Consider the following 16,235-nt stretch of genomic DNA (forward strand, 5'->3'; position numbering starts at 1 on the left):
TCTGTATTAATGAATGAGAAATGAGAAAGGATGAGTAGAAGAACAAATATCTGGGAAAAAATTTGGGGGAGAGATATATACATATGTGCACACATACCTTCACCTCCCAGAACAGCTAGGTTCAAACACCACCCCCTGCCCCACTCCCCGACCCTTTTAACTCAGAGATATGGGGACAGTGCACTACATCAGGGCTGAGGGTTGATAGAGGCTTGGACTACCCAAGTTTGAATGCAGCGTAAAGTGCAGTGTGTAAAGCCTCTGGTTAATTTGATCAACACAGGCATTCAAAATCGATAATGCAAGTTTCAGAGTAAATGTTTTGATCAAATTGGTCTTTAATTAAGTTTAGAAGACAACTGAGATTTCCATTTTGCCCTATTTAAAAACAAAAACTTTAACCAGACATCTGGCTGTTTAATATCATGTAGATAGAACAATTAAATAATTAGCTTGTTTTTCAATTTTTTGTCTAAATGTTTGCTATATTTAGACAGAAAGCAGATTAAGAATTAGTCATGATAACTCAATTTCTTTGATTTATGAAAAAAATGTGACTCAAAGTAATGACCTATCCAATATGCAAAGGGTAATTATTTTGGAGTCAGAAATATTTTCAAGTCATCTGTTCGTGTGGTCTAGAGTTGTAACATACAAAACAATACAGTGCATGTACTACATAAACCTAATATTTTAATAAATTTTAAAGTAAAACAGAAGTTATTCTTAATGTTATCTTATGATTATTGATTTTATTTTTCAAATAATAAATTTAAAATATGGATATACTACTCCAAATATGAAATGGATTCACCTCGCAGGTATTTCCAGTGCTCAGCAGTGTATAAGGTGCCTGTGTCACTTCTGAGTATTGTGACCTGCTCAATGAGTCCTATAACAAACAGAAGAACATTGATGATGTTCAGAGGCATGTAAGGAGAAGAAGAGTGGACAACCAGATAAGTCACAGGTACTTGCATAAAGCATTTATTTTTTAACACACAGCAAAGCCATACATTCTTGATCAGCATGAGGAAGCTGAACTACTATTTATAGAATTCATGTTAAGTAGATGGGAGTGGGAAGTGGTGGCTAAATTAATACCAGTGAAGAAAAAATAAATGTTTTCAGAATTTTAATGGAAAGCAGGGATGGTATGAGGGCAAATACTCTCAGCCACAATATAGTATTTTTTTCTCTCTTAATATTCTATCCCGGCTTTCTGCTAAGAAAAATTAAGAATGTCACTTGCTTTATGCTAAACATTCACTACATTGAGTAATTGTACATTTCAAAAGCTGGAGGGCAGTTTTTCTATTGCCCTTTAGAGATATCTTACTTATCTCAACTGTGGCTACTTAATCATGTGTTAGTCCAAATTCCGTTTTAATTTCTAGCACCCCCGCTGTAGTTGTGGCTTACTAGAAACCAATCTTCTTGAGTCAGGAGCTTCCATGTTTCAAATATCAATAAGTTTGATAGCTTTTTTCCCCCTACACTTTCTTAAACAAGGCTCAATTCACAGCATCCTGAAGCTTTTTTTTTTCTTTTTTTTTTTTAAGATTTTATTTATTTATTTGACAGATAGAGATCACAAGTAGGGAGAGAGGCAGGCAGAGAGAGAGAGAGGAGGAAGCAGACTCCCTGCCAAGCAGAGAGCCTGAAGCGGGGCTCGATCCCAGGACCCCGGGATCATGACCCGAGCGAAAGGCAGAGGCCTTAACCCACTGAGCCACCCAGGCGATTAAGAAATTAAACTTGAATCTCTTTAATCCCACAATGCTAGAATAAGGTGTCTCCCCACCTCCTGCAGAAACTCTGTGGCTTGCTTCCTCACTCATATTTTACTTCAGGAACCCAGGATTTTCAAGTAAGTGTTCTATTTCAGAGTCCAGTTTGTACGGTTTTAAAAAAACTGTCATTTAAAAAATGTCCTTCATTCTAGTAGCTTTAACAAAATATTTTTGAGGGTACCTGGGTGGCTCAATTGGTTCATCTGCATTCTGCTCAAGTTATGCTCCCAGGATCCTGAGATTTAGCCCTGCACTGGGCTCCCTCCTCAGCTGGGAGCCTGGTTCTCTCTCTCTCTCTCCTGCTACCCCTCTCCATGCTCATGCTCTTTCTCTTGCTTGCTCTCTCTCTCTGTCAAATAAATAAAATCTTAAAAAAAAAGAAAACATTTTTGTTTAAGTATATTTATTGTGTTCAGTTTCTCATACTTTCAATGACAATGTGTTTTTTGGTTAGTAATTTCTCTTGAACATCAAGATAACATTAATTATATTATTTAAGTTGTAATTTCCTTCTTTGGTGGCAGAAAATTTTGAGGTAAGGCATGCTATTAGTACAAGAAGACTTTAGAGACATTGTGATGACAAAAATGTATAAAAGTTTTCTCAAAAAAGCAGATATTATTGAATCAATGTCTGATTTATGAATATGAGTAAAATATACCTTCTAAAGCTATTATAAATTCAAATGGTAGTTATAAAATTTCTGATTTTGGCATATCAAAATTGTGCTAGCAAAATGGGTATATACTATTCTGAAATATCTCCAAAATTTCAAAGCTCCTATAAAAGAAATCAGCTATCAGTGGAAGGAAAGAAACTATCAATTAACTGTCAGATGTATCAAAATAGGTACAAATTAAGAATTGGCTTAAAAAATATCAGAATGAGCTAGCTATATCAAAAAAGATGGTCTTCATTTTTTTTCTTTTTCCTCACAAGGTACATGAATATTTTTGACCAAATTCCTTTTAGAAAAGAGAGACAATTTATATTCCCCCCTTGAGCCCTTCTCAAAGCTTTACAATAAACATCAACATTTTCTTCAGAGAAATTAAACATTCTTCTAGTACAAACGTACAGAAGGAAAAACTCATAATATAAATATTACTTCAGGGAAAATGCGTTTATTTATTCATATTTGGTAGCTTTTGAAAATATATGTGTATTTCCAGTTTACATTTTTCCAAATGAATGCAACTTCTGAATGTCTCTTTTGTTTGGAATAAGGAAAATGTCTGGTCCATGGACTTACAACATTGAATGAAACAGCAAGCATTTCACCAAGATGTCAAAACAGGAAGAACTTATGGCATAATCAGCACTGATAGTCGAACAAGAAAATACTGGCTAATCTTTTTGTTGAAGAACTATTAAAGAACAATCTATATCAATTGTGATTTTAGGAGTGATGATGTACATCTGTTTATCATGTTTGTTGCTTGCATACTGAATTTCCCTAAGCTCACTGATCCATGACAGTGAATAAAATTTTTATGAAGTCATAGGCTTCAAATATTCTTAAAAATAACACCTTAGTAAATTATAATTACAAAATGATTAACAGTAGATTAGTGATACTTTTATAAGACATTCAAAAGTGTGAATGTAGTCTATACAATTGACCACCTGTGTAGCTACAGAATTCCTTCAAACTTAACTATTTGTTACCAATCATTTAAATCCATTCACACAGACGTAAGATTAAACATATGGCCAAGAGAAAGAGGTGCTGGTCCACGGTTAGCAGTAACTGAGTCTAACTTTAACTTTTCCATAACTAGCTATATAAACTTGGAGAATATCATCTGGCCTTTCTCCAAAATTAGGACTGCAAAATGATCAGAATAATTTTGAAGATAAAATTAAATGTTATAGAATAAAAAGGGTTGAAAAGTTTAAAACTACAAAAGTTAACCTGTTGCTTGCTAATAAGTATATAAGTAATAAAAAGTTGGACTATTATTCCCAAACTAATGTACAAGCTGTATGGCTTAGGATACTTCTGGCCTTTGATAGGCCCTGAATTAAAAAAACAACAACAACAATAACAAAAAAAACACATATATTTCCCTGAAGAAGCATGGGGAAAGTCATTCACAGAACCATTTCCCTGTGAAAACAGGTAATTTCCTTCCCAAGTGAGGTTTAATTTTTACATGAAGCACTTTGATTAGCTGCTGCTCTAACACTAACTGGACAGCTGGGGTATCTCCAGTTTACCCTACAATGTAGACAGCTGCATGTGCGTGTTTGGAAAAGGATGCCTACCTATCCCTCAGTGGCTTCAGGAATCACTAGGCTCTGCCCTAAGTCAGTGTAACACAAGAGGGTGGGCTGTTGTTTCAAATTCTTCACATTGCCACTATTCTCCTGGATTGCAAGGTGCTTCCACAGGGTCATGCCACTTTTGGTGGGAGGGATCAAAGAGCAGAAGCAATGGAAAGTAGAAAAGCCAATAGAGAAATTAAAGAAAGTTGGTATGAAAATGCCAAGAACAAGACAAGAATATGGGGAGAGACGGCTAGACTGCTGTGGAACAGAGAAGTAGTGAGCATCCAAATAAAAGAAGGTAAAAAGAAACAGAAGTCCAAAAAGTACGCTAGAGAAAGGGGGTATATAATTTTAAACAACATACATTATGCAATGGGATTTGATGACCGGGAGAGGCACAAGAGTGGGAGCAGTAGTTTAATAGAAAACAGTAGTTTTCTGGACTCTTCTCTTGTTCTGGATATGAGCTTGGAAGAATCATTTCATATTTGTTTGCTTCCTATCTTTGAAAACTATTTTTGAGAAGAGAGGTAGGAAGCAGATTAGGCAAAATGGGAAAGGTATTATCACTGCTACATGCACCTGGGGCAGATTTCCACATCTCACACTGTTTCTCAGTGTGTACACTGTTACTTCTAAGTGCTGTAAGACTGCCAGCTTGCTTGGTCTCCACTGCCATAGAGGCAGGTAGGTCACTTGTGTTTGGGGAAGACACTCTCATTAGTCCGGTTAGGCCCCTGTGCATTCTGGCCTTCAACAGTTGTTTCGGGATAAAACATCTTGGTCCTCAACGTTGTGTCCAGTACTTCATATCTGTATGTGTCCAGTACTTTGAAAGAAAGAAGGAGCAGAGTGCAATTCCAGTTCAGTTTTAAGTCTAAAAGGTAAATGAGTAGACAGGTAGAAGGCAGACTCACAGAATGAAAGGGACTAGGAGAGGAAGTACATATGTGGGTCGGAAGCAAGGCTCTGCAACTTTGCCCAGTTATTTAACCTTCTACTTTATTTTCCCTATCTGGAAAACAGGTATGCAATATGTAACAGCTTTGATATTCGCAGGAAGTTTAATAGAAAATAATGTATATAAAATGCTGAGCACACTACTTGGCACATTTTAACAAACTAAATAATGATAACAATTATTAAGACCCAAACTGAATTTTTTCTTTTATTTCTTATTTTCAGTAGATTGATCATTATTGTAACCTTTAAATCAAGATCAACTAATTATAAGGGTTTTTTTTCTCAAAAATATATGTAAAACTTCCTTTTAGGAATTTCAGGTTAGGAGTGCCTCAGTGGCTCAGTGGGTTAAAGCCTCAGCCAGTATCCTGGGATCAAGCCCCGCATAGGGTTCTCTGCTCAGTGGGGAGCCTGCTTCCCTTCCTCTCTCTCTCTGCCTGCCTCTCTGCCTGCCTCTCTGCCTACTTGTGATCTCTGTCAAATAAATAATAAATAATAAAAAAAAATCTTTAAAAAAATAATTTCGGCTTAGAGACTTAGAATTATATTGCCATAGATATGTTTTCCTTTCATTTGTTTTAAAGATGTATTTATTTGTTTTAGAGAGAGAGGAAAGGGGTAGAGGAAGAGAATCTCAAGCAGAGTTCCCACAGCACAAAGCCCACCACAGGACTTCATTCAGAACCCTGAGATCATGACCTGAGCTGAAATCAAGAGTCAGCCATTTAACTGACTGAGCCACCCAGGTATCCTCTCTTTTTCCTTTCAAATGGAGAAAAGTAAACTATATACCAAATAGGTTCAGAAGCTGAAGACTGGAGGGAAAAAAACAGCTCCGATCCAAAATTTAAACTAAGGGTAACTGTGTTGAAAGATATCTAGGCTGTGAATACGTTAGGAAAGTATAGATTTTTTTCTCATTTGGTAATTATTTTGGTTATCTAGAAAAAAAATAAATGCTTGCAACTGCAAAATTTGCAATTTCACAGAAGGATGAACATTTCCCCTCTTTCCCCCGAAATGTAAATATTATCTCAGTTTGAAGACAGGGAGAAGAGAAACAAAGGACAACAGACGTTTTCACTCAACAGTACATATCAAATGGCCACTATGAATCAGGCACATATTAATCCAGTCAAAGCATCACCAAGGTACTGCCAAAAGCAAGATATCCCAGATGTCCTAGTGCAGGAGGTAGCAGGGTCTGAATTATAGAGATACAGAAGGTTGCTGTGATGGGGAACCCAGGTGGGGAGCAGGAAATGCTTTGATAAAGGTTTAAGGACGTGTCAACCACAAAGCCCTGCCATTTTAAGAGGACTCTTGCCCACTGATCCTAGAATTCATCTTTTCCCCAGCACAGGGTCTCATGCATAGGCCATCCACGTCTGGTCTCAAGCTCTACTGCCTTTCAGGCATGACCTCTACTTTTGGGAGAGGCCATAGGAGCAGCCAGGCAGAAGCTAACAGTTGGGCAGAGAAGAGCAGGCTCTGCTTGGTAGAGCACCTAGAGAACTGGGCAGCAGTGAATGTTGTCAATGCAGTGCAAAGTGTGGTTGGGCCTTGTAACAGAATCAGAGAACTTGGTTAAATGTAGATTCCCTTAGCCCCACAGAACAAAACCCTGAACATGCATGAAGTCTAGGTGCTCACAGCTCTGAAACTTTTTTTCTCTTCAATTTTTAGAGGAAGGGTTAAAATAAAGTACACAAAAATAGCAGCAGAGCTAAACACTTGCTTTTTTTGGTGCAGTGTACCTAATATGTGATCTACCCCTATGGCCTCATTTTTAGAAAGGGCAGAATTCACATTGGTCTTTGAAAGAAACATTTTCAACAGGTCTTTTTATCTTCTAATTATTTTTGCTATTTGTACTTTTCTTGCCTTCCAATGAGAAGATAATTGTAAACTACAGATAATCCCGTTCCTGAAAATGATGGCTAAAGGCAGTCAAATGGGCTGGGTTCAAGGTCTTGCTCCATCTCTTATTAGCCATGAAACTTGGGCAGGTTTCTTTACCCCGCAGTTTCTTTGTTTCCAAATTTCTCTGACACAGAATACCTTCTTTTAAATTGAATAGTAAATGAAGTTTTAGGTGTAAAGCCCTGAGGATAGCCCACAGGTGCTCAACAAGGTCCTGGAACGCCCATACACCTTGTGCAAATGCATGAAGAATCTCATCGACAGTCTATACATCCTTTCTCAAATTTTCTAATTCTCTCTTCCCTTTGTTGATAATGCTTGTCTCCTTCTTACTCAACCATGGAGGTAATGTCCATTTTTTAAAGATCCAATCGAAATGACAACTCTCTTCTGGGCTTCTCTCCCAGTTCCCCTGATCGAGTGGCCCACCATTCATGTCAGGACATACTTCTCTCATAATAGAGGTAGGGCTGAACCATAATTATGTACTTGCCAGTCATGCCCACTTAGATTGTGGGAAATATAGTCATTCTTATATCCTGAGTACTTAGCTTGGTTCCTGGCACATAATAGGTGATCAAACCATAAATATACACATATGTAATTTTTCTGAATGCCTGGACAGAACGGCGGATTCGGATAGGACAGGAATGCACGTGCTTTGGGGGGTTATGGGCCTGAGAGTAATGTGCGGTTGTCCTAGCGTCACCCCCATCTCATCACTGCTAGGCCAGGCACTGAGGGATAATGGCTTCCGTCTAAGGTCCAGTCTGTTTTCTCCGCTTTGGGACACGGCTCCGCTGGGCACCGGCAGGGGGCGGCGTTGCCACGCAAGCTGGATACTCGGCGGGTAACCGTCCTTCCCCGCCCCCCCTACTTGCGCGCCCCCGCCCCACCCGCCCTCCCAAGGGCGCGCGGCCTTGATAACTAGGATGGGGCTCCCTCAATTCCCGCGGGACGGACTGTTCTTCTTCCCAGGCTGGGCGGCTGGGGTTGCGCAGGGCCCTGGGAGAGCGTCTTCAGCTCCTCTGGCGGGTGTGCTCCCCTTTGCCTCACGTCAGGGGAGTTACTCAGAAAAGCAGCCTGCGGTCGGAATAGATGGCCGGAAGAAGGGCTAGGGGTGGGGGGAGCGTTCTAGCAAACAGGGTGGTGCGAGCGGGAGCGCGTGTGGGGGTAACCATCCTTTCGCACTGCCTAAGTGACTGAACTTGGTAGAGAAACTCTTATCTTTTAGACTCGTCCTTTCACGTTTCGTGGAAAACTAGATAATTTCACACTGACATCTATATTTACTTGAGAAAGGCAAACCTTGGCGTGGGACGAACGCGCTTCGCTTCCTCTGTCCGAGACAGAATGCGTCGCGGTGCGTCCGGGCCCGCGCAGCAGTGCTTAGCGCGACCCAGAGGCCGCGCGCTACCCGCGCCCTACCTCGGGCCTGCGTCGCTCTCGGCCTTTGGCCGCTCGCCTACCCAGCCGCCCGAAAGGCCGGGGCGTCCGCTCGGTGACGCGCGCTGGCCGACGTCGCGCTCCCGGACGCCCAGAGCAGCTCGTGCGCACGGGTTGGACGCACGCTCGCGGCCCCGCCCCCGCGTCTCGGGCTCGCCTGGAGCTCCCCGGCACTTCCCGCTTCCAGAGGTTTCGAGAATCGAAACACAGCACGCTCTTCCCCTCACTCGCTGAGATTAATATGCATGGACTAGTAGTCTCTTTAGTTCACACCAGAACCAGTTTTGTTGCTTAAGAAAACGGTCTAGCTTTATACCGTTATGCTGTTTAAACGGGAGGTCCTGAGGAACCCCTTGAGCCCCATCATTAAGCTAAAACGACACCTTTAATCTGGAGAGAGTTTTATGTTTGGCGACTTTCTACAGTTGTGCGATTTCAGCCGTGGCTCAGTTTTTAGGGCCACTTATAACTCTTGAGGTATTTTAAGTGTCTTTTTGTTGGATGAAAAGGAAAAAATAGGCTTGGAAGCGGAATACCGTCCCTAAATTAAATATATGTGCAAACACACACACACATACATGCACGTACAAACACCTACTGATCTCGCACTCTACGGACCGCTTGGCCAGCCGCTCAGCACAGCCCGTTGGCCCGCGGGGCGGGGGGGCGGTGCCCTATGCAGATGAAGAGGGTGTGGCGAGTGAGCTGCACCCGGGCCCCGGAAGCGCGGAAAGGCCCGGTATAAAAAAAGTACTGAAGACATTTCCCCCGCACAACTGCTAAAGCTCCAGAGACAGTACCGTGTGCTGCGGCGGCAGCTGGAGGCGCCACCTCCGGGACCACCGCAGCTGAGGCTACAGCGGCGCGGGCGGGGGCGAGGGGCGGGAGTGGCCAGCGCAGGCGGCGGGGTCTAGGAAGGACTAAGTCGCTCGCCGCTGCCGAGAGCGCACTCGCGGCTCCTAGAAGTGTTGCCGCCTCGCGGTTCCTCGCTCGCTGCGCTCCTCGAAGGGGCGGCCGCCTCCAGGTGACACAGACGGGACTCCCGCTTACGCTTTCCAGATGCATCAGAGATACTTTTGGTGCGGGGCTTCTCTGCGGGACGCGGGGCGCGGCTGGGAACTGGGGGGGTCTGGGGAGGGAGACTCTCCGAGGACCCCTCGAGCTTGCGGACGAACTGGGGAGGGGGCGCGCTCTTTACGGGCCCCTGTCCGTCGCGGCGCGTCCTCACCGCGCTCCTCCCCCCCGCCTTTGGTTTTTAGGACTGACCAGGGCCAGGTGGCGTTCGGAGGGCACTTCATGGCGGAAGGCGAAGGGTACTTTGCCATGGCCGAGGACGAGCTAGCCGGCGGCGCTTACATCCCCTTGGGCGGCGACTTCGGCGGCGGCGGCGGCGACTTCGGCGGGCACTGCTTGGACTATTGCGAAAGCCCCACGGCGCACTGCAATGTGCTGACCTGGGAGCAAGTGCAGCGGCTGGACGGCATCCTGAGCGAGACCATCCCGATCCACGGGCGCGGCAACTTCCCCACGCTCGAGCTGCAGCCGAGCCTGATCGTGAAGGTGGTGCGGCGGCGCCTGACCGAGAAGCGTATCGGCGTCCGCGACGTGCGCCTCAACGGCTCGGCGGCCAGCCACGTTCTGCACCAGGACAGCGGCCTGGGTTACAAGGACCTGGACCTCATCTTCTGCGCCGACCTGCGCGGAGAAGAGGAGTTTCAGACTGTGAAGGACGTCGTGCTGGACTGCCTGTTGGACTTCTTACCCGAAGGGGTGAACAAAGAAAAGATTACGCCACTCACGCTCAAGGTAAAGCCCCCCGAAATGGGCTTGGGTCCGGGGCCGGGCTGGGGTGCGGCGGGCCGAGGGGCGTCCGTTTGATGCCGCAGACCTGCGGCCGTGACGGGTTTGGGTATGCTTCTATATTTGGTTTTGTTTTAATTTTTTTTTTTTAATGAGTCAACGAAGGTGCGTGGACGGTGTTGAGTGTTTTAAGTTCACTTGGTTCTTCAGCGCCACAACTCTTCTGCTTTCTCCTCTGTTCTCCCTTCTCTTTCGTATTTTTTTTTTTTTAACTCTTTGGCTTTTCTTGCTTGCGTCTTGTCCAGAGTGGATTCTGATTAAGTGGAAGAATGAAATGTGTATCGTTTTTTGAATCATTTTATGGTCTAGCTTTTTGGAGAAAGAGCAGCCTGAATCAGGATCCAGTCAATGGGCTTATTACTGTATTGGATAGTGTGATTAGGTTTCTCAGCTGCATGCCACTGACTCCGTGTGTGAAGGATATATGTGGTGCTTCTCCTTGTCGGCTCACGTGTGAAGGATATTGTGGGTACCCCCCCCCCCAACACACGCACTTGTCTCAAAGCGTGTTTTATACAATTAAAATTGTCTGAGGAATCAGTCTCCCAGAATATCCTAATTTATTTAGTTCATACTTGATTGTAATTGCAGAGTACCCCTGGAGGGACAAGATTCTAATCTCATCAGTTGCCTCAGGGGAGGTGGAACTGGGTGAGGAGGGACAAGGGTGAGAAGCGGACGGCCTTTCTGTCTTCTGAGTGTTATGTGGATATCGTGTGAATATTCTACCTATAAGACCATTTAAAAAAAATAACATTTCAAAAGTCAGACATGACAACAGAACGTCTTAGTAGTGTGCTATGTCTGCCAAAAGCCTCAAACTATTACTTCTAGTCTCTTTCCCAGACGCTAAAACCACTCGTTAAATGCATTTTTTTTTCTGTTTTCAGAGGACTGTTTGAGACTGTAGGTAGTGTTTTGCTGAAACTTGACAAAACAAAAGGGAAGGAACAAAATAATTCTCAACTGTGAAGATGTATTTATTTATTTATTTATTATTTCTTCTAGGTTTGCTCATCTTCTTGTTTTATCTTTTAAATTGTAGGAAGCTTATGTGCAGAAAATGGTTAAAGTGTGCAATGACTCTGACCGATGGAGTCTTATATCCTTGTCAAACAACAGTGGCAAAAATGTGGAACTGAAATTTGTGGATTCCCTCCGGAGGCAGTTTGAATTTAGTGTAGATTCTTTTCAAATCAAATTAGACTCTCTTCTCCTCTTTTATGAATGTTCAGAGAACCCAATGACTGAAACATTTCACCCCACAATAATTGGTGAGAGCGTCTATGGTGATTTCCACGAAGCCTTTGATCACCTTTGTAACAAGATCATTGCCACCAGGAACCCGGAGGAAATCAGAGGGGGCGGCCTACTTAAGTACTGCAACCTATTAGTGAGGGGCTTTAGGCCCGCCTCTGATGAGATCAAGACCCTTCAGAGGTATATGTGTTCCAGGTTTTTCATCGACTTCTCAGACATTGGAGAGCAACAGAGAAAACTCGAGTCCTATTTGCAGAACCACTTCGTGGGATTGGAAGACCGCAAGTATGACTATCTCATGACCCTTCATGGAGTGGTGAATGAGAGTACAGTGTGCCTGATGGGACATGAAAGAAGACAGACTTTAAACCTTATCACAATGTTGGCTATCCGGGTGCTAGCTGACCAAAATGTCATCCCTAACGTGGCTAATGTCACTTGTTATTACCAGCCGGCCCCCTATGTAGCAGATGCCAACTTCAGCAATTACTACATTGCACAGGTCCAGCCAGTATTCACATGCCAGCAACAGACATACTCCACTTGGCTACCCTGCAATTAAGAATCATTTAAAAATGTCCTGAGGGGAAGCCATTTCAAACAGGATAGGGTAAATAAGTAAATAACAAAGGCTGAGTGACCCAGCCCCAATTAAAGATATGCTTTGTGCAATGAAGATCTGCTCCTGGTTTTAAGCTTGGCAAAGCTTGTGGATCTTTTCATAGGTATAGGAGCATGATCTCAAAACATCCCTCCTTACCCACCAACCCTCTCATCTGTTCCTCCAACCTAGTTGGATTCTATCCTGAAACAAAAGAGACCTGTCATTCAAAACAACCAGGTTCTCCTAAAATAACAAGGAAAAAAGAAATGCTTGATGACAATATGGGTTTGCAGTACCTGCTCCCATAGCTTTGCCATAGGAAAAAAAAAAAAAAGAGTTTCTTATAAGGTGGAATTTACAAAAGGGAAAATACAGAAAAAAGATTTTACCCCAACCTAATTATCAATTCAGAAGTTCAGATAGTAACAATAATGGAAAGAAAGGGTCTCCAAAGTTGGGATTACTATCTGAGACTTGCAGCAAGTGCTGTCTGTCAAACTATCCTATTAACGCTAACAGAAACAGCTTGCTCCGAATGAACAGTAGTAGGTTGGTGTAGTTCTCATAGCAAACAGCAGAACTTAATGACACAATCCATTATTTCCAGCTGTGTACATAGCTTGCATTTTTAAAATATGAAAATGCAAGCAAAAACAGCTATAGCAAAGAAATTACACTCAAGGACCAAAGATTTAACAGATAAAAATACCCAAGTAGAAGAGATATAGTAGAATATATAAAGAGTTAACTATATTTGTTACACACCAATAAACATCAAAGTGCCTGTTGCCTTCTGAAAATTTGAAATGGAAAAATTTTATGGTTTAATGATTATTTTATTTTATCAGGGACTCAAGAGAAAAATAAAACAACATAATAAGCTTGTGAATGGTGGAGGAAATGCCCTATTTTTTTCTTGGCAAATACTTGTATAAAGTTAACGTTGGTGTAATATTATAGGTACATGTGTATGTGTGTGTACATGATGTGCATATAGATATACATATTTGGGATATGTATATATATATACACATAATACATTGACTATGGTCTAGAATAATGTAGCAAATAGAAAATGTTTAAATACTGTGTGCTTTTATGTTTCAACAGGATGACATGAGACGTGGGCATATTGCAGTGATGAGTTAAAACCCACATCTAAAAAATTAAAGCAAATGAAGGAGGAAAACAATTAATATATATGATAGGAAGAGCAGAGATTATACATTTTTAATGAGTTTTTTTTTTTTCCTTTTTTTTGTGAGCCATAGAATTCTACAAATGGGAGAATATTTGTTTGGCAGAGCACTCTTTTTGTACTGAACTGCCATTTTGACAGTAGGAACCCTTTTATTTTGTGTAGTACTTGCATGCCTCCATGGTGTATAATCCAGTGCATCATGGAACAGTCCATTTAAATCCCTGACTGCTAATAAAATTTCTGGTGATTTGAACACTACTTATTAGTATATAAATGAATTTTTTAATGAATGCTTTCTGCATTCCAGGACCACTAGAATTTAGTAAATGTGAAATGACCCTTTTTAAAGAGTATTTGCACAATTGCTTAAAATTTATATATGAAATATGTTATATATACAATTTTATAAATTCATGCCAATATGAAACACATTAGATCTGGTTGTCACACTGCATTTAAATACTTAGTACTGTACTTTAAATTCAGTCACTTTGCATTGAAACAGATACAACTCTATTATCTCTTTCCCAAGAGACCAGTTAAATCTTTGTGAAATGAACTGGCATTACCATTTCAGTTCAGTGACAGCTAATCCTAAAACCGTTCCTTTTCCCAGCTCTGAATTCCTTTGGACACTGGTCTCTAAAAATGCATTTGTTAAAAACAAAACTAACACATGCAAAACTTTCTTTGTATTATGAAATAGCCACATAATTCCTACCAACTCTAGTGGATGACTGCTTACTATGATAATTCCTCTGAAGAACCTACCAGATTTTTGTCATCAAATTCAAGAGGGACTGAGGAAGAAAATAGCATCATCCTTTTGGCAGTGTCATTTATTTGCTATCTAGGCATCAGAAACTATCTTTTGCACATCTTTCTTTGAAGCCTTAACAGGAACTTGATGGGTTTGCTGTGGCAGCTTCCCTGTGAATTCTGTCTGAGCTGTAACAGCTACTGCACTGCCAGTCACTGTTTCCTAGGGAACTCTTTTCTCCCTTGTTGGCTCATCCTCCCTCACTCCAGCCCTGGGTTTGAAAATTAATTGTGAATTCCCTGGAAGTGATTCCATTTGCAGATTAAGCCTGATACTTAACTATCAGAAGCCACAGCTCCACCTGTTTACCTGTTTGGAATTTCCTAAAAGAAAACTAAGGGAACACTTGGAAACATAGGAGCAGATGGTGATCTGCTTTCTTCCTTCTCATCCTAACTCTTGATAAGTGAGTCGTCCACTATATTAACAAGAATCTGGAGATCTCTGGCTCTGCCATAGCAACAATCTGCTGTTAATTTATGACACGGATATTTGTTTAGAGGGGCCTTATTTGAAAATATACTTTCCATTTTCTGAAATATTTATGTTCTTTTCCTGCTTATTCCAGGGTTGGTAGCATAGTTGGAAGTGCCAACACCTGGCATTCAGATAGAACAGGCTGTGCTCAAGACAACCTTCAGCAGTACTTTAAAACTTACATAATTTATTTCTCTTTTGTACGTATTATAGTCTTGTGCATATGTAGGTGAACAAACAGTGGAATATATGTCTCTCTTTGTGGATGTGTAACCTAAAAGTTTGAATGTCTGGTGAGAGAGAGCCGTGTGTATAAGTCAGAGAAAACAACAGCTCTCAACTCCTGATTAGTGCCTGTGATTTGCTTGCTTTTGTGTTTATCTGGCCTAGCGTGTTAACTTTAAAGCAGGAAGAAGTTTTATCTTCTGGAGGCGCTTCTCACCTGTCTAGTTTGGCATGTCAGAGAACATTTGACCTGTGACAGTGCCCTTTAAAAAAGTTGATAGGCAGTAAATCTGGTTGCCTCAAGAAGTCCTACATTGAGATGGACTTTTTCCTTCTTGAAGTGTGGTCAAGTAGCTGCTCCGTTTGGTAGTGGGTGGACTATTTTAATGTGGCTCCAAACGATCCTAGGGTGGAAGAATATCTGTAAGCCAAGCCATAGAAGAAACTTAAAAAAAAAAAAAAGTGAACATCCTATTTTTGCCACCCCTTTCTGTTAGCTTATCGTTGGTTGCTTTACTGTGCATAAAGTTGTTTTCAATGGAGTGCTTGTCAAATAAATATTGTGAACTATTCTGTAAATGAAATGTAATATGTTGAAAGTTGTCAGCAGTTCAAAAATAAGCTTTTTCTGTTGTTTAAAGACAGCGTATTAGATGAAACCAAAAACTAAAAAAAAAAATATATATATATAGCACCTATTTAAATATAATCTTTCTTTAAGATTTCTCATAGCATAGCCTTCTCAGTGCCAAGAAAGCATCTCTATGTAATATTTTGTTGTAATAATGGCTTGCTAACAAAATACATGGAAAAAAGTACAAAGTTGGAAGATGTCAAGGTAACTTGGCAAAACTTGCTGCAAAGACTTGCAGAATGGAGGAGGCTCTGCCCACTGACTCTCTCTCTCTTTTCAACCTCTCTACAACCGTTGCCTGCTCTGAGATGTCCTATTGCAGCAAGCTGCACCTTGGGTCACTCTTTTGGAATTTTTTGACTTTAGACTGTGTCACAGGCAGAAAAGGAGTTGATGGAGAATGAACTTTTTAAAAACTGACATGTTTGAATCAGTGCTGGAGGGAACAGATTGTGAATTTTGTTTACAGCATCCAATATTTGGATTTTTTTTCTTGTAAATAAAAAGAAGTTATTTTTTTCTATTGAGTTGTGTCTTTTATGTTCGGCGTCTGTTCTGGCTAAAGACTGTGTCCTTTGAATCCCAGCTTGAGTCCATGAGAAAAGACAAGCCAATATTTGGGAAAAAAAATAGCCTTTGCAAATTTTAATTACAGTAACATTAAAATGTTCAGCTTTCAGCCAGCCTATCTCTCACTAGCTCAATTAGCTCCAAAACAGTCTAGCTAACGGGTGCCAAATTTTTTTATCTGGGTATGA

At 41.5% G+C, this 16,235-nt stretch overlaps 1 protein-coding gene across 2 annotated transcripts; it reads left to right on the plus strand.

Annotated features, from left to right (window-relative positions):
* Window positions 1–9,145: 9,145 nt before the first annotated feature.
* Window positions 9,146–16,000, plus strand: TENT5A (terminal nucleotidyltransferase 5A). Of its 2 annotated transcripts, none has more exons than XM_046006341.1 (3): window positions 9,146–9,475; window positions 9,656–10,202; window positions 11,302–16,000. In XM_046006341.1, the coding sequence occupies exons 1-3, from the start codon at window positions 9,456–9,458 to the stop codon at window positions 12,076–12,078; spliced, it is 1,344 nt and encodes a 447-aa protein (XP_045862297.1). In that variant the 5' UTR covers window positions 9,146–9,455; the 3' UTR covers window positions 12,079–16,000. The 2 variants fall into 2 exon arrangements, with proteins under 2 accessions (XP_045862297.1, XP_045862299.1); XM_046006343.1 differs by having other exon boundaries at window positions 9,146–9,420.
* The last annotated feature ends 235 nt before the right edge of the window (window positions 16,001–16,235 follow it).

This window comes from Meles meles, chromosome 5 (assembly GCF_922984935.1).
Source record: "Meles meles chromosome 5, mMelMel3.1 paternal haplotype, whole genome shotgun sequence".
NCBI lineage: Eukaryota > Metazoa > Chordata > Mammalia > Carnivora > Mustelidae > Meles > Meles meles.

What these genes read in the sequence shown, in the direction of transcription:
- TENT5A (XM_046006341.1), top strand. Translation starts at nt 9,456, where the DNA reads ATGCATCAGAGATACTTTTG. An exon ending in ATGCATCAGAGATACTTTTG is followed by an intron (nt 9,476 to 9,655) that starts GTGCGGGGCTTC and finishes TTTGGTTTTTAG; the next exon opens with GACTGACCAGGGCCAGGTGG. An exon ending in TTACGCCACTCACGCTCAAG is followed by an intron (nt 10,203 to 11,301) that starts GTAAAGCCCCCC and finishes TTTAAATTGTAG; the next exon opens with GAAGCTTATGTGCAGAAAAT.